The sequence below is a fragment of the Sesamum indicum genome, linkage group LG1 (genome assembly GCF_000512975.1).
Source record: "Sesamum indicum cultivar Zhongzhi No. 13 linkage group LG1, S_indicum_v1.0, whole genome shotgun sequence".
In the NCBI taxonomy this organism is placed as follows: Eukaryota; Viridiplantae; Streptophyta; class Magnoliopsida; order Lamiales; family Pedaliaceae; genus Sesamum; species Sesamum indicum.
Genome location: NC_026145.1, coordinates 16,851,355 through 16,872,689, shown reverse-complemented (window position 1 = coordinate 16,872,689; position 21,335 = coordinate 16,851,355). Strand labels below are relative to the sequence as shown.

General features: G+C 32.8%; 3 protein-coding genes across 4 annotated transcripts; 2 read left to right on the top strand and 1 right to left on the bottom strand.

The window, feature by feature from the left end:
• On the bottom strand, nt 494–2,600 carry LOC105171071 (IRK-interacting protein). Its single transcript, XM_011092083.2, has one exon. The coding sequence runs from the start codon at nt 2,371–2,373 to the stop codon at nt 907–909; it is 1,467 nt and encodes a 488-aa protein (XP_011090385.1). The 5' UTR covers nt 2,374–2,600; the 3' UTR covers nt 494–906.
• Nucleotides 10,549–12,805, top strand: LOC105171062. The gene is made up of 5 exons (XM_011092070.2): nt 10,549–10,993; nt 11,144–11,320; nt 11,585–11,659; nt 11,822–11,962; nt 12,252–12,805. Exons 1-5 carry the CDS (start codon nt 10,991–10,993, stop codon nt 12,600–12,602), a joined length of 747 nt encoding a protein of 248 aa, XP_011090372.1. The 5' UTR covers nt 10,549–10,990; the 3' UTR covers nt 12,603–12,805.
• LOC105171046 (vesicle-associated protein 1-3) lies at nt 16,900–20,195 on the top strand. 2 transcript variants are annotated; one of them, XM_011092051.2, is made up of 7 exons: nt 16,900–17,189; nt 17,497–17,567; nt 17,682–17,763; nt 17,890–18,005; nt 18,088–18,249; nt 19,411–19,488; nt 19,824–20,195. In XM_011092051.2, the coding sequence occupies exons 1-7, from the start codon at nt 17,138–17,140 to the stop codon at nt 19,932–19,934; spliced, it is 672 nt and encodes a 223-aa protein (XP_011090353.1). In that variant the 5' UTR covers nt 16,900–17,137; the 3' UTR covers nt 19,935–20,195. The 2 variants fall into 2 exon arrangements, with proteins under 2 accessions (XP_011090353.1, XP_011090361.1); XM_011092059.2 differs by lacking the exon at nt 16,900–17,189 and adding an exon at nt 17,233–17,321.

The window sequence follows — 21,335 nt, the reverse complement described above, 5'->3', positions numbered from 1 at the left end:
TCACTGGCACTGGCATATGTACACTCAAAAACCAGAGAGAGCAAAGAAAAGCAAGTACGAGGCTAAACCCCATATAGCCAATATCCGGTTATCAAACATGAATGCCAGCCAATCACTCAACTCACCTTGTTGATGCATGTAAAATTGATCCAATTGCAGAAACTCTACTCCGTGAACACTTGGTACAGAAATGAGAAGAATGAAGTGGAATATGTAGAGCTCAAGTCTGTAGAACAAGTTATAACAAAGCCAAAAGACATGATACGGTCTCCTAAGAATTTCATTTGAATGAACACTTGAAGAAATAATACACTGTGATGACTGATCATGAAGTTAAACAACCAGGGTAATAGTTAAAAGGCAAGACTTAATCTTCATGTCACTGCAAGAGAGTTTAAATCAAATTTTCAACTTCGATGCACCACCTGGAAAACTTTAATTGATATACCATAGAAGAAACGAAAAAATCGTTCTCTAATACAACACCAAAAGTAAAGAAAAGTTGCTCAAAATTTCCAATAGCCAAGTGAATCAACCATTAGACTTAGTAACACAGAGCTACGTACAAGTTGATAACTATCTGTCAGTCTCACCCCAAACCCCTAAAGATAACAAGACATGCGAATGGAAAAATCATTACTTTACATTCTTCTTTTTACAATTACTAAGAGAACCTGTAAAAACTGAAAAGCAGAAACCTATAAGTGAAATTATACACAATGAACGAACTATGATCACGTATTCATTCGTGAGGGAGGAGCAAACCAAGACAATGCAACACGATATTTAAACTCTTGTGTCAAGAATTTACCTGCCAAGGCAACCCCTCCCAATATTATGCACATATTTCTCAGTTCCATTCCAATCAACGGACATAAATCTTCATCTATTTAAATAAAAAGAAACTCACTGCTCAGTACCCGTTAAGCCAGTGAGATAAACCTGGGACTGAATGACTGTCCTCCCAACTTTGAACCCAGGAACAACAGTGAACTCAACTCTTTGCCTCGTTTTTCTTGGCAAATTACATTTTCCCAAAACATCCTCCATGTAGACCATTGAAAACTCTACTCCTCTCTCCACCTGAAATATCTCAACCGCAGGGTTAAATGAATATGCCAATTTCTGGAGCAGCCATATGGAGCTTGCCATCCTAACAAACGACTCATAAAACACAGTCAACGACTTCCATGAGTCCAACACCTTCTCCTTCCTATCTAAATTGCTAAAAATTGATGATTCCATTGTTGGATGAATAAGTTCCTCATACTTCCTCTTACAAAACCGTGAAAACTCACATTTTGGGTTCTTACCCAAAATCTCCATGGGATTGCTCGCAATATGTTCAATTAACTGCCTCAAATAACCATTGCTCTCACTATCAATTACACCATTTTCACTATGTTTAGGGCCATTCCCATTGCATATAGTATCGCTATCACATAATCCAAAATCATTCTTATCAAAATTTTGGAACATACCCAAACAAACATAAGAGAGAAATGCATACCGGAAATGCCCCTTTTTCGCATAATCCACCCCTGAATAAACGTAATTAGACGCTTCCTCCAAATCCCACCCAGCCCTCGTCATCAAATCAATTAACAACTTTGTAAAACAACGCAATGACTTAATTGAATCGCCCAACATTGCTTCAAAAACCCGAATTGTCAACAGAACCTCCATCCCTGGACCCATATTCTCCTCTTTCAAACCCAATTTTCGGGTTAAATTGGCACTAGAAGCCCGAATTTTATCCAATTTTTTCCTCAAATCCCTCACTTCATCATCCTTAACATCAATCTGGGATTGCAGGGAGTTAACTACAGTCTCCAAAATCCTGAGCTTGCTCTGATTCTCCTGCACTTGAAATTCCAAGAACGACGCCGCTGGAAAGTCAAAACCGCTATTCGAACCTAAGCTCCTGTTCTTCGAATCCTTGTAAAAGTTCTTCATCTCAGTCAATTTCTGGAGAATTGAGACAATCGACTTATCAGCCAGTTCGAGGGCATCCTTGTCAATATCCGGCACATGGGCTGCCTGAAATTGCAAATACGAAGCTTCGAAGGAGGAGAGAGTGGCAAAGAGAGAAGGAACTAAAGCTCTGATTAAATGGGCACCCGAATAATCCGGGCTGGAACTCGAGTCCGGTTTAATGACGACAACCTTCTGGTCAGGGATGAATTCCTCAGCGGAGTCGAGGAGTAGGGTGACGTCACCATCGGAGTCGGCGGCGGCTGAATCTTCGGCGAAGAGCTCGTAGGTTTTGGTCCTGAAAGCGAGGGCGAATTTCTGGAACATATCGGAGATTTGCTGCGGCTGCTTGGACGACGCGCCGCCTTCCATCTCCACCATCTCCCGAATCCTATACATATACAATTGCGCCCTATATCTGGGACTGGGATAATGCAAATTCAGAGCCTGGTGTCGCGGTTGGAGGGTGTATGGATATGGAGGTGCTTTGGAATGACTTGGAAGGAAGGAATGTGTGCGTGAGTGAGTGTCTCTGTCGCTGTTCTGTTGTGTTCTGCTCTGTGTGTGAAAACTGAAATGTGGAATGTAATATGATTATATGAGTAGTGGGAGTTTGCTTTTATCATTTTCTTCTGCTCTTCGCTTTTTCTATTTTCTTTAGAGCAACGCCCCTCTAACTCTAATTTAATGTTTTTTCTCTTACCTTTTCTCCCCCCATTTAAAAGGTTAAAAATTCAAGAGTAATTTTATTCACTCATCTTTGAGTCCACACGAAACTATCATTGTTCAAATTTATTTGAATTATTATCGATATTATAAATTGAATTTGAATTTGATTTGTTTATTACTCTAATTGAACTCAAATGAGTTTTAATTAGATCAAACATGAGTAGTTTGATATATTTAGTATATTTTTATCATTTTTGTACTAATTGAGTCGGGGGGCCGAAAGCTTATCGAACAAAAATTATTTGTTCAAATTTGATTTTTTAAACTTAATAAGTTTTAATTGAGTATTAAATAATTTAATTTATTTTTTTACCCCTAAATTTAAGACCATGTGCCTTAATAAATAGAATAAATGGATAGTAAAAAGTTAGGTTAGGGTTGAATAAATTGGTAATTTGGTAGCATAACCCTACCCCAACTTGAACTGAACTCACCAACTTGATGGTACAAAATTGTATGTTACTTATTCACATACCAACCAAGAACGGAAAATACCAAACCTTTGTTAAAGAGTAAATAAAATATGAATACTTTAACAAAAGGAGGTTTTATGTTTTTATTAGTATCAAATATTTTGTTCCCTTTTTTTATCTATATCTATATTATCTATATCTATATTATATAAAAAGAAAGGCCCTCCGATCTCCATACTTACAAATAACGGTTAATGACATCGCAGCAACAATTTTTGTTAAAGCAAAAAAATACCCTTCAACTAATAATATAACTAACTTATTCAACATTTCAAATTTTATATTAACTAATAAATTCTTTTTTTTTCTTTCTTTTTTTAATGTAATATATTAATTTATATATTTAACTCTTATATAATATATTTTAAAGCGTGAAAGATTATTTATTATATACACGTAGGAACAACGTGCCACAACAGTCAGGGTAAAAAAAGAAAAGTTCATTTTTACTCATAAATAACAATTACTTACATAGTGTAATGTCCATAGTGTCGTATTATATATGAAATAATGGTCTGAATTTTCATAATAAGTTGTCTATAACCAATTTACCTCTATATTATATTGTGCGTATTTGTCAAAAATTAAGATCCTGATTTATTTGAAATAAATATAAATTAAAAATGTCATTTAATCTTGCAATAATTAATAAAATTTATGCCCTTTTTCCCTTTCTGGAAAGAAAAAAAAATAAAAAAAACTATATCATTAGCATCAAAATATTTTGTTGTTGTAGAGTCCTAGGGGGCCAACGGTAACAAGAGGAATGATAGAGTAACAGCGAAAATGCGGAGCGAGTGGGTGGCCGACCAATAGACAAATAGGAAAAAGTCCGACTTTCAAAGTCTTCCTGTTTTCGGCTGTGGTGTGGAACAACAAAGTTGTAGACTTGTAGTACTCCATAATGAAAGGGATGAAATTCATAAACATCGATTCTACAAATTTAAATATATTTATTAAAAGACGTAATATATGTGAGTTGTAATTTCAAGTTTAAATCTTATTAAAAATAAAAAAAAATTATCAATTTATATAAGTGCATTATAAATTAATGGAAGAAAAAAAAAGACGATAAGCTAATTATGTTTCTCTGGTTGGCTCAACAAAGGGAGGTCAATCCCTATGTTGTGGTAGAGCTAACTGAGCATCTCGCATCCTCATCAATTTATAATACTTGATTTACTAATAACTGATTTGATTATTACTATGTCGATAGTAATCAAATTCAACGAATTCTAAACAAATTGTCGGAAAAAATAATTAAAAACCAATCTCGAGAAAATTAAAGAAATTTGAACTACTACCTAAAATTTGACTTGTTATGGATTGTGGAAGAGAATTGAAAGAAAAAGGAGAAAGAGAGAATGGTTTTGGTGGAAGGTTGGAGTTTGTTAGAGTTTCAAGTCAAAAATGGGGAGATTTTAAAAGTATATTGACCAAAGAGAAGAAGACAAAAGCCACAAAACAATAAAGGCCTCACTCCTTCTCTATTTAATATTTATTGGTGCCATGTTTGGGGGGTAGTTTTATTGTGTAATTAGTTGTCTGTCATTTGTTTTTTTCTCTCTTTTCTTTCATTTCCTAAGTAGGAATAATCTTAAAGATGCTTTAGAAGATGTTTGTTGGGCCATCAAGAGTAGCTGGGAACTGGGAAAGCCTGTGGCTGTACAGTACTCCACTTGCTCTAATCATTGTCATTTCTAGTTCTTGTCAGCCCAAATTACATTGTTATTCATGTAATTGTGAGTTGTGATATATTTATTCCTGTATTTTTTTCTTGACAAAATTATCCTCATAAACCAAAACAAAACCTATACCTTTTTTATCTTTGTTCTCATCGTCTTCACGTATTAGATGTTTTATAAATGCATATAATGTTCCCTAAATAAAAATATATTAAAAGGTAAATTTGTCATAAACATAATTTCATTTCATTACTAATTGTTCCTTTATGATTACCAATCATGTGAATAGAATCAACTAAGGTATGATCATTTCATTGCTATATATTCCTTGTGTATACCAATCATAAGAGTGCTATTCAAGTATGATTCCTTTTCCATCCTTATTCCGTTCTCTCTCAATCTCAAACTACATTTCAATCATGCACTTAATCTTGTTTTTGGCCCATTTAGTCCTGAACTCTGCATATTTCGTCCTATGATGACAAAAAAATTGGTCATCCATAAATTGTTCTGTCAAAATATATTGTAAAAAAAGACATAGCAATAACGTGTCAACTTACGTGGCACATGGCAATGATATGTCAAGACATGTGGCATGTCATTTTTCCAACAATACATGTTTGGCTAAAAAAAATTTATGGGGATCAAATTCGACGTATCAATACCAAATGTACGAGTTTCAAAATTAAATAGATTAAAATAAAAGGTTAGATGTGTGAGAAAAACATAAATTACATGAGATTATTTAGAACTACTAAAGATGCATGACTAAATGTGTGGAACCCAAATAAAAATATAAGTTTACCTTTTTGTTATGTTATTAAAAAATAGGAGATATATTTGATTGTTCTATCATTGTTTTTGTGGTTTAATTTCATGTTTTTGCTCCACACAATACTTAATAACTTTTTATCAAAAAATCAAGATTTTAGAGGCCACTGCAAATATAAAGTTTGTCGTTTTATATAAGTATGTAAACTGGCGATATATAATAAATTTATAATACTTGATGTAATAACTGTAAAATTGAATATTTATTAACACATTAGACGTGTCGTAAATTGCAAGGGGCAATTTATAATACTGGTTTAGTGGAAATGATCCTTTAACTATGTCATGGATTAGAATATTTAATTGAGTAGAGATTATTACATAATTAAGAAGTGGGTGACAATGAATAGGATTCTCCACCCACCAATCCATACTTTACTCAAGAAAATAGAGATTCGTTATCTTTGTCGTAGCCAAAAAATAATAATGGGGGTGGGTAAGGGTTTCTTCTTATTGTCACGCGGACCACTGCCCCTCCTCCTCCTCGTCGCATATCATTAGTTGTCTGTACGGACTACGTTGTCACCTTTGCTCAAGTCATAGTATTGGTAGGGCGTAGCCCACCATTTTGTTTGCCCTAATTATTAAAAACTAAAACTAAGGGACGGACAATTATCATTTTTTGTCATCGAAGGCGACATTTCTTTAGGACAAGAATCACATCTACATCATACTCCTCAAATTAATGAAATATTGTCCTTCTCCCCAATTTATGAGGATTATAAGACATTGCTTATTTTTGTGTATGAAATAAATACATATAATTATTTATGTATATAGATTACTATCCTAATCAGACTAGCAAAGAAATTATCATTAATATATAAGGTAAACTATAATAGGTTACTTTAAAAAATTATTATAATTATAAGTATCTCCCTCAAATTAACGAATGTCTTATAAATTCTCCTTCACGACGTGATAATTCATTGTAGGAAGTATTTATTAAACGATGTTAATCCAAAAATAATATTTATAATTTTTTAAATAATAAAGAGATATTTATAATTATAACAAATTTTGAGAGCCCGTTTTAATTTATCCTTAATATATATATATATATATGTAACTTTTTTATATTCACAATTGAAGAAAAAGTAGGTGATGATGCTGTCAATACTTTGATTGGTCTAAAGATTTCGAATGGCGAGCCCAACTAATCGTACATTTGTCCAGATTGAGGAGAAAAGTGAAGCCCAGCTACAACTTCAATCCTAGCCCAACATCTTACTGGACAATTTTAAAACACGAAAAGCCCAAAAATGGCCACAATATGAAAAGTGAAAGCAAAAAACCATTTTCCTCTAAACGAAAAAAAAAAAGGAAAAAAAAAGAGAGAATCGGGACTCGGGCACATTATTTGGTTTTCTCACACCATAAAATCAAACTTAAAAAAAGTTTTTTATTATATATATATATATATATTTCAATTTGGGTGGGGGTGGGGGGTCTAAGGTCATTTATCATACTTCAATAACACAACAATGTACGATCATATAAATCCCATACTAAAGTGTCTCTTTAATATAAAAATAATTAAAAATCTGACGAGAATTGAAAGATAAGTTTCTTTTCTTTTTTCTTTTTTGGTTTTCTAACATTGTGGATGATATGGATGTAATAATTGTTGTTGTTCCGTGGAGAGTGTGTTTGAGGCAAATCCAAAGAGATGAAGTGGAGATATATGGCATTAATTAATGAATGAGGTGTTTGTGTCTGGAAATTTTAGGGTTTTTTACAGAAATGTAAGAGAAAAGACACAGAAAATAAAAAAACATAATGGGTTTGTTGAATGACATTTAAGGAAATGGTGGGAGGGTATTGTATTTGTTTGCAATATAGGTATATAGCACAATTTTGGGTGGTTGAAATGCAGACAAAGAGGAGTTTGGGAAAATGGCAACACACAGCAGCAGCAAGTACTGAAAGCCAGCACTGCACCCAACCCCCAGGCTGCAAACAACAGTGTTTGATTAAATTTATTTAAAACATTCTATAAGGTTGTACATTTGGTAAAACAAGATGACGAGTATGTAAGAAGACGTTAATAATGTAGTTTGTTTATATTTTAGGAATAAGCTAAAAATTCTTTACTTTTTTTTTTTTTTAAAAAAAAGCGAGTATATAAGCTTATGCCATCTTATTCTTGATTTTATAATCTTTTTTTATATATAAACTCCTGAAAGCTCGTTTGGTGCTCCCGGAATTTGACTAAAAAAGACAAAAATAAATAACATCGTTTATTGAAAAAATAGGGAGTAATGATATTTAAGTAAGTGAAATATTTAAAAACGAAACCAAACAAGGCCTTAACAAGAGTTGAAATTCTCGGGTAACGCGCTGTTTTGGGGGGTTGGAATTGTATGTGAAGGGGGTAGGGAGTGTTGATTATTACAATTATTCAATTTTGTATTTTGTTGTTGTGCTGTCTCATTGTTCACTAAAATCCCATTTTCATTGCTATAGGAAAGGAAAGAATTCTAGTTATTATATTCGAATGTGTGGAGTGAAAAGACAAAAGTGGGCTTACAAAAAAGGGAAAGCCAGAAATAGCAATGGTATAGTTTCAAGGTGAGACTGAGGGCACTGCAAGAAGGATTACAGAAAGCTGAAAAGGGAAAACACCCTCTACTTTCTTGTTTTACTCTAACATACATACATCCATCCCTTCCCACCCCAACTCCATATTCAAATTTCCCAACCCATTCATCTTCAAATCTTGTGGCTCAGATGGATTTGAAATCCTTCCATTCAATTTTGTCAACCAGACACAATTAAAAATTAAATACATTTTGTATTCCTAAAATATGCATACAAACGCATTCACTGTCTAGAGTATAAAACGTTAAAAAATAAAGTTTTGAGTTAGAACAAATAACACATTCTTACCTACCTCCTTAAACTATGTTTTATGGCAAAACTTCATCATATACTATTTTTAGTGATTTTGAATAATAATTGCCTAATTCATAAATTTTTGAAAAATAATAATATATAAAAATGTATATAAGCTTAATTATTATTCAAATAATCCTCGATCATGATCAAACAATTTTGATTTTTCCATACACGAGTTCCTGAATTCGAGCTATAACTATTATTCAAATAATGAGTTTGTCGGTGTAGTCTGTGCCATAATTTAAATCAACATAAAAATACTTTATAAACATCTTTTGAGTTAAATTACATCAACAACCCCATAAGGAGTATATTTGTAATTTGTAAAGAGTGGATAGTGTTGGTGAAAGTACATTAATTTGATTTAAACTAAAAAACATTTGGATAGATTCTTGAAATGCATGCATGTAACACGCAATCATTATGGAGATACGAGATTAATTTCTTTTTCTTGTCAAATATTAGGATTGTGTGAAACTGGGTTTAATGTCGTAGTTGTGGTTGGGATGTATTACACCCACCTAGACTAGTATACACTACATGATGATAGTGACAAAGCATACTTCCAATATGGTCGATTTATTTATTTGGAGAAATAATATGGTCGATTTCACATGCCACAAATTACACCACTTGGAACACCTCCAATTTCTATTTCCTTTCCCTTTCATGTTTTGCTTGTCGGTCATAATATTATTGTAGTAATAAGCACAATTTTCTATGGGTCGACACAATTTTTGAACTACATCATACCCAATATGAGTATGGTAAATTTAGTCCATATCATATTTGAAAATATACGAAATAATACTATATTTATTATATAATTTAAAAAAAATAATTTAAAATTGGTGTGTAATTCACAAAGGACGACCAATCACATAACCACTGTTATAATAAATATTTTAGTAGTTGATTTATAAGTTATGATTAAAAAGATTTATCAACCTTTTAAGCATGGAAGTATATATAACCAATCTTAACGACTCAAACAAGAAGAATAATATTGAATTCGGATAGACTGATGATATATATATAAAATATAATTTTAATTTTGAAAGGGCTGAAAATTAGAATTATCCGAAAACAGAGTGAGAAATAAAAGATTGGGGGTTTGTATTTTGGCGGTATCCCAATAAAGATGGTATTGGTGGTAGCTAAGCCAAACATTTGTCACTTGAGATACGGTGAGTGAATGATGGGTGAGTTTAAACAACATATACATACATACATACATCTTCCCCCATTTGTTTTACTAATGGGTCTTTTCCATTTTTCACCGAGAAGTGAGAAAAAAGTCACCATCTCTCTCTCTCTCTCTCTCTCGTCTTGTCATTTAGCTACTACTACTACTACTACCCATCTGTTCACACAGAGAGAGAGAGAGAGAGAGAGATGATTAGGCAGCCACCCAACCATACACGTACAAGTCTATCTAGGGTTTCGGGATGGCTTCTATAATTATTTTTAGGTTTTAAGAAAAAGATATTCACCCAAACAAACCTTTTCCACTTCTATTAATTTTAAATCCTCAAATTACAGAAGAAAGAGGGTAACAGGTTGTGGCTTATCTTGCAAGATTTTTCAGTATTTAATGTTTTGGAAATTTGTAAGCTATTAAATGCAAATCTATTAAAAAAGTTTAATTATATAGTCAGTAGAAAAACATATATTATACTGATATAGCATAATTCACATGATTTATTATTTTCTATTTTTAATTTCAAATGAAAATCTAAATATTCAAAATGTTGTATTTTTCCCACTCCAAAATAATAAAAAGGGTAGAGTTTGATAATTATATAATAATTTGTAAGATATGAGAATGAATTTGATGTGTAAAAGGTAATTAGAAATGGTGGTGTATTTGTATATAGATAAGACAAAAAGCAAAATAGGGAGTGGTACAATTACAAAATGAGGGAGGGGAGTAGAGAGTACGAAAGAATACTAAAAATTACAGAGCAGAAAAGAGCACTACTACAACAAAATACACACACACGCCATTCCCATTCCCATTCCCATTCCCACCATTAGCCCAAAAACTTTAAATGAGGCCAACCCCTCCACTCCTGTTCCTTCATTGATAACAGTAACACCAGTATCAGTTTTGCAGGCGCCGTTCTCCTCTTTTCTTACACCCTACATACACCATCACCCTCTCTCTCTCTCTCTCTCTATATATATATATATATACATACAAACACAAACATAGAAATTGAATATATTGATGTAGATATATATTAGTATTACATGTATGGTCATATATATATATACACACACTACAGAATACAGAGATCTTTCTCCCTGATATCCTGATGAACCCTTCTCCACCACTATCTTTATAACATACAGATTCTACCCAAAACTTTCAATTTCAAACCCAACAAAATATAAGTCATGGTGGGGTCTCTTTCTTACTCTCTTCTTTCTCTCTGAGTATTCCCTTTCTTTCATTTATTTCAAATCATCTGCCAAGAATTTGAGGGCTGGGTGAAATGAGTTAATTCCTCTTTTTTTTTCTTCCTTTTTTTTTTTTTTTGCTAATTTCAGTTGGATGCTTCAGAGGTTCCGGGGTGGTTGTCGGCCCTCTTGACGGAGAAGTTCTTCAATGCCTGCATAATTCACGAGGACGCAAGGAAAAATGAAAAGAACGTCTTTTGCTTGGACTGCTGTGAGGGAATTTGCCCTCACTGCTTCATCAGTCACCGCTCTCACCGCCTTCTACAGGTCTCAAATTCTTCAAAATTTGGTTTTCTCCAAAACAAAACTAAGAGTATTCCCCCCCGCCCCCTTGCATCCGTTGAAGTCCTCATGCTGGTACTTAAATTCAGCCTGTCTTCAAGAAAATTGTCTTTTCAGTTCTTTGTCTTTATGTACTCAGCAGCTTTGAGTTTAAAACTGTAGTATTTAATTTTCTTGAAATTTTGTTGCATGTTTCACTTCTTTTTGGGTCATAGATGGTTTGATTTCTTTTTTTCCTTTTGTTCTCAGATAAGGAGGTATGTGTATCACGATGTTATAAGGCTTGTCGATGCTGATAAACTGATGGACTGTGCTCAAGTGCAAGTAAGTTTGAGAGGAGCTACAAGAATCTACTGCAATTACATAATCTGAATGGGAATAATGATCTCCTTGTTGAATATATGCCTTTCCCGTTTATACCTTTTTCAACAAGTGTAATTCCTTTTCAATTGGGGTTTCTAAAAACTTTCATTCTCTTTTCTGCAGTCTTATACCACTAACAGTGCAAAAGTAGTATTCTTGAATCAGAGGCCTCAGACAAGGCCACCGAGAGCTTCCGGCAACCTCTGCATCACTTGTGACAGGAACCTGCAAGAATCCTCTCTTTTCTGCTCTCTCTCCTGCAAGGTGCATGCAGTTTTTTTACACATACACGCAGTAAAAAAAACCCTAAAATTTCTTGAATTTTCAATACGCTTTACAAAATTACGACGTGTTTGGATTTGAATTTACAAAACCAAATTCGGAAAATATTTTCCATTTCTCTCATCTGGGTAGTTTGTTGGTCCACCCACTCACACACATATTAGGGGTTTTATTACCTTGGCGAATTTGTAATATTTTTGCAAGTTTTGATTTCGACCCATTAAATATTTTCCATGTTTCTCATCTTGGTGGTCTTTATCCTTTCGGACAGCTTCAACATATACTCAGAAGTGGGTGCAAGCTCTCTATGTATCTTCGCAAATGTGAATTTCTGGCTCTGCCTGAACCGGGTCTAGACGATGGACAGATGACGCCTGACTCGGTGCTTGAACATGCTGGTTCCATGAGGACGGAATCCGGTTCAAGCAGCGGTGGCGGAGCCGGGTTAATAGAATGCCCTAACCTTAGCTGCACAGCGACGACAGAGGTTGTGAAAAAGAAAAGAAGCAATCTACCAGGCTGCCGGTCCGCGATGAGACCCGCTTGTAGACCAGCTAATGAAATCTCAGAGTCGATGATGAACCGGAGGAAGGGTACGCCGCACCGGTCTCCGCTTCATTGATATGTGTACTGACTGAGTAGTGGTTGATGGGAGAGGGGAACTTAAGTAAAAAGGGTGGTTGAGGGCAAAATCGGTATTTGAACTTTATCTACCAAGGGCATTTTAGGGTTATGACCTGACCTCCCAAATTTTGTAGAGTACACTTGTTTTCCCCTCCCCCTGTTCGATACTAAGTTATAAATGGTTACTTTCTACTTGCTTCTTTTCGACTAGTGAAAGTGACTCCATAGGGACCATTTTGCTACCCTTTTAACTTGGCACTAATCAAATTTAGTCCCATGAATGACTTGAAATTAGTGGACCCTTTTGATTTTGATTGCATATATATATTTATACTCGATGGTTAATCCAATGATTATTGTTTGTTATTAAGTAAGTGTTTAGTACTACTTAACTACATTGTGGCCTTGATTTTGTCATCTCTTTTTTTGTCTTCTTTTTGTTCTATGGCTCTTGCTCTCATATCACCTGCTATGAGAATATCAAATCCTGTGAATCATGAATTTCAACTTAATATAGGTGTTGCTACGAATTATAATGTGAATCCCGCAACTTTAGCACAATCTAGGCATTGTGGTTGACTAGGTATATGAATATAGATACTAAATAGTGTGAATCATACCACTCATCATATGTGATATCAAGTATACTGTTTGATATTTTCATATTCAGTCTTACCGATCGGCATAATATAGGTCTCATTGCTAATTTGACATAAAATATAATATTTGGTATCGTTATATTCAATAATACCGTTCAACATAATTTAGGTCCCACTGCTAATGTGACGTGAAGTATATTATTTGGTATTTTCAAATTCAATTTTACAGTAAACCATAATGTAGGTCGTACTGTTGATGTGACTTGAAGTAGATCATTTGGTATTTTTATACTCAATCATATCTTTCAATATGATGTAGGTCCTACTGCTGATGTGACATGAGATGTAATATTTTGTGTCTTTATTTTCAATCCGGATATGAAAATATAACTTACTATGTTTTTTCTAATATGATCTAATATTTAAATGACAAAGTACATATGTTGGATTGTAAATGTGATCCTAGTGTAGTTGAGGTTTTGAAGTGGGAGTGTTTGGTCCCAAGTCTTTATGATGTTTGGTTGTTTGTTTCTTCAATTTGTTCAAATGGGCATTATGAGTCTTGGTGTCTAGTTGACGTGTGAAACTATCAAACAGTTATATGCTTGTGTTGGATTCAAATAAAAATCACAATTATATTCTTTGTAATCTTGTTATCTAATGACATTTCTTAAATATGTTATCATTTACAAGTTTCTTGAAATATACCGATGAAGTTTGTGACTTTATAAGTATCATATACCATTTAAAGTTTTCATATGGTTAATCTTATAGTGTACACAAATACTGGATTGGTTAGATTTAGTGTACTTGATAGTATCGACCAAAGTATTATTATTGTAATAGTTTGTTAGATATTGATATCTGATAGGAATGATTGCATTCAATTTAATTCAATTAATAATATTTCATCGCTCTTACTTCAAAAAAATATGATACTAAATTGAAGGGATAATTATACTCTCCTCCCATGATATTTGATGTAGTTATATGTAAATAGTATGTGATTTGAAAAATAACATCTAGTACCTTTTGATTTTGTCTAACAAATAAATCTCCGTTAGTCAAATTTGTTGATATTAATAAAAAGAACATATAAGAATTTATATTTATCCACGATTGACTTGTTACTAATTTTTTGCAAGTCAAATGAATCCTTTCATGACCAAATTACGCTTATATATACATTCACACGTTACTGTATGTGATGTGATATATTTTCATCATTACAAGGGTAGTTTAGTTAGAAAAAAGTAATTTGGCCTACAATAAGTCGTAAGTAATTGAACCGACATTAAGTATCAATTTTTATTTAATTTTTATATTAATATGAACAAATTCAGTAAATTTTGACTACGAATGGACTTATTTGATACACGAAAGTAAACTAAAAAAATATTAAATATAACTTTTTTCAAATCACAGGAAATTTATGTATAATTATACCAAATTTCAAGAAAAATGAGTGTAATTGTCCCTAAATTGAATGCATCATTAATTCCCATCCCCTTGATTAAAAGCATGTTGTTTCAATTTTGGTTGTGGTTGGTTGGTGGAGGAAATCTTTAAATTAATTCAACAAGTACTCTTCTTGCTGAGTTCTGCCGATCTTCAAACTTTAATACACAGGATTACAATCATTTCATAGTAGCAATTAGGTGGGGCTGGGTGTACTAGGCCACGCATGCTTTTAATGGCAATTATCATGTACAGATTTCGGTATTTATTGCCACCTCAATGGAAACAAAATCCCAAAGAATTTCCTCAACTCAACAAATTATTAATTTCAATATTTTTTGGTAAAATATTAATATAAATGCATATAAATAAGGAGTTGAAGAGGAGTAGTTGGTCAGTTCATAATGCATAATAAACCTTATAAATGTAATATGTTGGCCATTAAATTATTTCTCCACATAGCAACTACCTAAAGTCTGGATAAAATTATAATTTTCATTTTGTTCTAAGCTAATTTTAATTTAGTGTTTAATTAGTATAAGTATCGATTATCGTCGATAAAATCTTCATATTATCCTAATGCGCTCGGGATTTAGTATTTATACCCCCTCAAATATTTTTTTCTCGAGTTCGAAGCTAAGGAGGCGGACTCTTATTGAAGATCTTTTGGTCATTATTGTCCTACTGAACCCTGATGCCAATCGAGTATGAAGAACAAAATTCTAGAATTTTAATATAGTATTAGGATATAGTCTATTAAACATGCAAAATTTAATAGCCATGACTTAAATGGCTAAGCTGATCCTGCTCGTCTTTTCCCACATCTGTTCCGCCAAAAATAAAAATAAAAAAAAAACTCGAGAAAGAATTTTATTGGATTTTTTAATTATTTTTTTAGGGGAGCAATATTTGAAATGTTAAGATGTATTATTGATTAAATGGGATATTTAAAGACTAATTAAATACAAGAAATAATACATCTTATTCAAATTATGAGGCACGCAATTTCCATCAAATACATAAAATAAAAAGAGGAGGGAGGGAGTAATATTGGTAGACATGAATCGAACTATAATCATGCCTAATTTCGCATGGTGTAATTGAGAGAGGTATTATTATAGTTGGAAAAACAATGGATAATAATAAAGATAAACAATCTGACATAAATCAATAATTATTTATGTGTATATAGATTATTTAATTATATACGTATTTAATTGTAAATTGAGTTAATCTTTAACAACGGAAGTATAACGATTCACATCTCTGAATTTGGCTCGTCTACAATTTCATGCATGAACACGTCGTCTTTCTCATTATCTTAAAGATCATCCTGCGACCACTTTTAAGATTACTCCACGTTGGATGTTATTCCAAATATTATGCAAATCACGAACATACCTTACTTGCATCGTCGAATACTACAAGATTAAACTCACTCGTTTATACACCCCAAATTTAATAAGTTTATGGTAATGCTTCAAGAAAAAAACATAAAGAGAAATATAGAGAGAGTCTATTTGGAGGAATACAAAGTTTATTTCAAACATATTATCTCAAATTAGTCAGTATCTCAACATGTATTTTGAATATTAGAAACTCTATTGAATAGAATTTATGTTAATGGATTCTTTATCTTAACATCAAGTTATAAGACTTTAAACTCTATATTGAATATGAATGCATATTAAATTATGGCTCCATAAACTTAACTCAATGTCCAACAATAACATCAATAATAATAATAATAATATGGATAGGTTACGACGAACTCCCATAAGATTTGGCATAATTAAGAATACCCTCGTTGTTTAAAAATTTATCAATGTCACCTGATTTTAATGGTTGTTTACAATTAGCTCATTCCTTTAGTCCCCGTTAGATTTTCATCCATTTTTATGGTGAACTGACCGAAATATCTTTGTAGATTAAAAATTATAATTTTATTTATTTCTTAAATTTTTTTAGTTTTTTATTGACTAAATGAATAATTTTTTTAAATATTGAGGGAATATTCACAATTATGCTAAATTTTAAAAAATAATATTGTAAGTTATCCTAATAATAATCACAATAATAATAATAATAATAATAGAGCAATCCCAGTAATAAAACACTAATGCACGCATATTTATTTGGTCACACGTGCTTAGTCATCGACGAAATTCATTGAATTAATTATATGTTCTTTTTCCCCTCTTCTCACATCTTTCTTATTTAAAATTTTCTTTTTATATGTCATAATTACTTTTTTTTTGGGATCATGTCAATCATTTTAGTTTGATTTTTGTTTTCATTAAAATCGCTCATTGCCTTCGTTGGTTGATTTCGTCGGGGGCAATACAGAGACCCAGAAAACGAAATTACTCTCGCTTTCAAATTCTCGATCTTTTTCTCCTTTACCGATTTCCTAATCTCGAAACTTTCAGATTATTTTTAGATATAATTTTGTTGATAGAAGCCGAAATTCAGAAACATGAGCATGGGAGATTTTCTCGGTATTCAGCCCTCAGAGCTGAAATTCCCATGTAAGCGAATTTCTTAGGATTTTTTTCGGCTTTTTTTGTTCGTTTTCCTATAAAGCTGAAGAGAATAGAAAAAGAGAATGCTGTCTACTTTATGGGTTTTTTCTCGTAAGCTGCTGTAGGATACTTTCTGAGGTTCTTTTTTGTGTTTCCCTTTAGGTTTTCATCAATCAAAGATTTTATATTTTATGTGTTAATCTCTTTTTGGTTGCAAATAAATGAGAAGAGTGTTTCTTTCAATTTCAATTTTGATGAGTTAATTTTGTATGTATGGGTTTTGATTATCTTTTATGTGGGCTCGTGGATACAGTTGAATTGAGGAAGCAGAGCTCATGTTCTATGCAGTTGACCAATAAGACTGATCAGTATGTTGCATTTAAGGTTAATATCTTTTCTCTAAATCATAATTTTAGTTTAAGTATTTTAATGCTTCTGTGAGATGTTGGGTAGAAGTTAATAAGCTGTCTGAATTATGATGAGTTATTGATTGAAAAGGTGAAAACAACCAACCCCAAAAGGTACTGCGTTCGCCCTAATGCCGGCGTTGTTTTGCCCAATTCTGTGTGCAATGTCACAGGTGAATAACGGCCTATGTCCTTTCTGGAGATTTCTCTCTTCGATTGTGTTGTTTTTGCAATTTTCGGCTTATATACTGAAATCTGGTTGATTGGTTCTCTTTGTTTCTTTTTATGTGGTTTTGTAGTCACTATGCAAGCGCAAAAAGAGGCTCCTCCTGATATGCAATGTAGGGATAAGTTTCTGGTTCAGAGTGTTATTGCTCCAGAAGGTGCAACTAATAAGGATGTAACACCAGAAATGGTGGGTTGAGTATGTTAGAAAGTGATGACTTGTGAAGCCTTGTAAGCTTGTCTTTGTATTACTTCCGTCAATCATTTTGCAGTTTAACAAGGAGGACGGGAAGCTTGTTGATGACTTCAGATTGAGGGTTGTTTTTGTTCCAGCTAACCGTCCCTCTCCAGTACCTGAAGGAGATGAAGAAGGGACTTCTCCTGGAACGTCTTCAGCTGAGGATGAGATTAAAAAATCTTCATTGCCTGAAGCTGTGAGTGTGATTCGTACTTGTTTTTTGTTTTCCTAACTCAGTTATGGTCAAAATTGTTATTTCAGTCCCTTCAAGTTCCAGCTAGCATTCACGGTAATAGTTTGAAATAATTACGTGGTGTTTGTTTGATATAACTATGAGAACTTCATGTGGTGTTTGATGGAATCGCATGTTCATAAAAGTTCAAAGATGTCTTCTAGTAGTATTGATGGTATAGAATATTTATCTTTTTATGACGTAACCGAGTTCCCCTGTTCATTCTTGGATGCTTCATCTCCTACAATGAAGGTAGTGGGAAGCAAATGTCTATGAAGCATTGGGGATCTACAGGTTGTTGGTCTTAACACTACCTTTGTTGAAAAGCTTTCAGTTAAATGGAACAGTAGCAAATCATGCATTTGAGTGAGTTTTAGGAGAAAGCTTGAATTAGACCATCTTAGAATAAGGCCTGAAATGCATGTTCTCTCACTGTAACATTTTATCTAAGAAAATTATCAACAAAGTATGCAAATGGAAAGTCAGTTTCTCCATATCATCTTTTCTTCTTGTGTTTGCTAACATAACTGAGACAGACATTCACTTATGAAGGATCAAGGATATTTAGTTTGCTTTTAAAAAATTAATGCATTTAGTTTTGATGAGATATTAGTTTGCATAACTGAAGGGTTTGTCTTTTAGGTTTGAAATGCATGGTGTACTAACTAATATAACACAAGTAATTAGCAGTGAGAAGGATTTGAGATGACTCTAAAACTGCCTATGGTATATTCAACACAATAACCCAATGATGAATAAAGAGCAACATAACATAGAAATCCATGATAACTCAAAATCATCAGAGCAGTTACAATGTGTTTGTAACTTTAGATACAAAACATCTTTGGGGATTTACCTTGGCTTTTATGTAAGTTAACCTTCACCACAACTTCGGTGAAAAATTAAAAAGGAAGTCAACCAATTTGGAGGGTGGGATGGTTGGGTCAAACTGATTCCTTACATGGTTAACTGCAGTCTGTTCTTTTCATTTCCGGAGCTGCTTTATTCTAGATATTAAATGGTTGTGCCATTTTCTTCAAGGATCTACTATTTTCTATTTCAAAATTTTGTAATGTTTCTTGGGTAATGTTGCCACTAGATTTGATTTTTTTCTTTTATCTTCAGGCACAGTCAGTTGTCTCAAAGTTGAATGAGGAGAAAGCTTCTATTATTAAACAAAATCAAAAGCTGCTCGGAGAATTGGTATGCTTTGATATCTCTGCACTTGCACAAGCTTACTTATATCCTTTCTCTTAGAAAAGAATAACTACTTAGATTTGGATTCAGACATTTGCCTCGGGTGTTTATATAGCATACGTAATTGAAACGCATGTCTTTAAATTAAGTTGAGAGTCCACACCTACACGTACACATACTGATCTATGTTGGCGGTCAATGCCTTCAGAATGCAAGTTTTGGTGAGGCTTGTAATCACGAGAAGTATGCATCTGCTTCACTAATTTGTTTCTGTATTTAGTGATGCCATTAATCTGCCAATTCTATATCACCAAACATGCTATGCCACATTTGCTGGGCAGGAATTGATGCAAAAACGAAGCAGAGAAGGGCAACGTGGTGGCGTATCTGTTGTGGCAGTAGTGGTTGGGCTACTTCTGGGTATATTGGTGGGATACTTGATCAGGAAATAAAAGTTAATATGCAAGAAAGTCTACATTCTTTGTTCAAATGTCCTAAATTTGCACTCTACATTCTTTGTTCAGATGTCCTAAATTTGCACATCTGGTTTTGCCCTTCTTAATTCATGCAAAAAATTGCTGGATGTTCCATTATTTATCATCAGATTTTGGGGAGTTGGATTCTTTCAGAGTTTGGAGGTATCCTGCTTGTGATGGTGGCATGTACAATGAACCAAAGTTACAAATAAGATTCATGCATATGCTTACCCCGGATACTAAAAAATGCACTCAGTGTGCGTGTGGTGTTGTGTTTTTTTACGGTAATTAACAAATATTATTTGATGTTTGGAAAATTATTAATACCCCTTAAATAAAAAATAATTATGTTCGTAAAAGTATTTAAAATTATAATTCATAAAAGTAACTTGTATGTTCCCTAATAATGAGGAGGTGTTTATAATAATACCCAAATTTAAGAAAGGTGGTTGTAGTTTACCATTTTTCTAAAGAAAAAATAAAAACTATATATGTGCATATATAGATAATAATAATAGTTAAAAAAAAGCCTCTACGTTCTATTGTATAATAATAATTGCTGTATTTTTCCTTTCCCTTATATTGGGTTAATTGCAAAGCCTGTATTAATTTAGTTGAGATATTAACTGTTTTGGATCCCTTATATTGGGTTAATTGCAAAGCCTGTAATAATTTAGTTGAGATATTAATAACACTGTTTTGGAAAACTAAGCTTAGGAAAATTTTTCGATACACCTTCTAATGGAATTTTAATTAAAAAAAAAAAAGAAAAAAGAATTGGAATATTTGGTCACAATTAGCATCTCACTTTCAGCATCAGAAAATTACTTTATCTATACTAATATAAAAAGAAAAGTCCCTCCACATTTACGAACGGCGGTTATTAATTTAATTCAATTTTTTAAAATTTATATTAATTTAATTATTATTATTTTTTCTTTTTATTAATTAATGTAATATATTAATTTTTATATTTTATATTTATTTATAATATATTTTAAAGGGTAATTTTTTCTTTTTATTATATGCACTTACAAATCATATGCCATAACGGAATTTACTAAAACTGAAAGGGCATTTCGAAGCACTTCAAGAATTCCAGCCCTGGAAAGTGGAAACTACAGTTACAAACATGAAAAAAATATATTACTTCAAAATGACAAGATTGAGCCAGACAATGATCAGAGCATTTTTCTCATCTCTGCAAAACCAGATTAAACAAACTCATAGAGAAATACAAGAAACGAACATGCATTTATACAAATACAGACACACGCACACAGTATATATGTGTGAAAATACACCGTATCATATACAAAACATACAATTATATATACACGTACAGAGTACAGTACTGATAATGATGGATGGATGGTG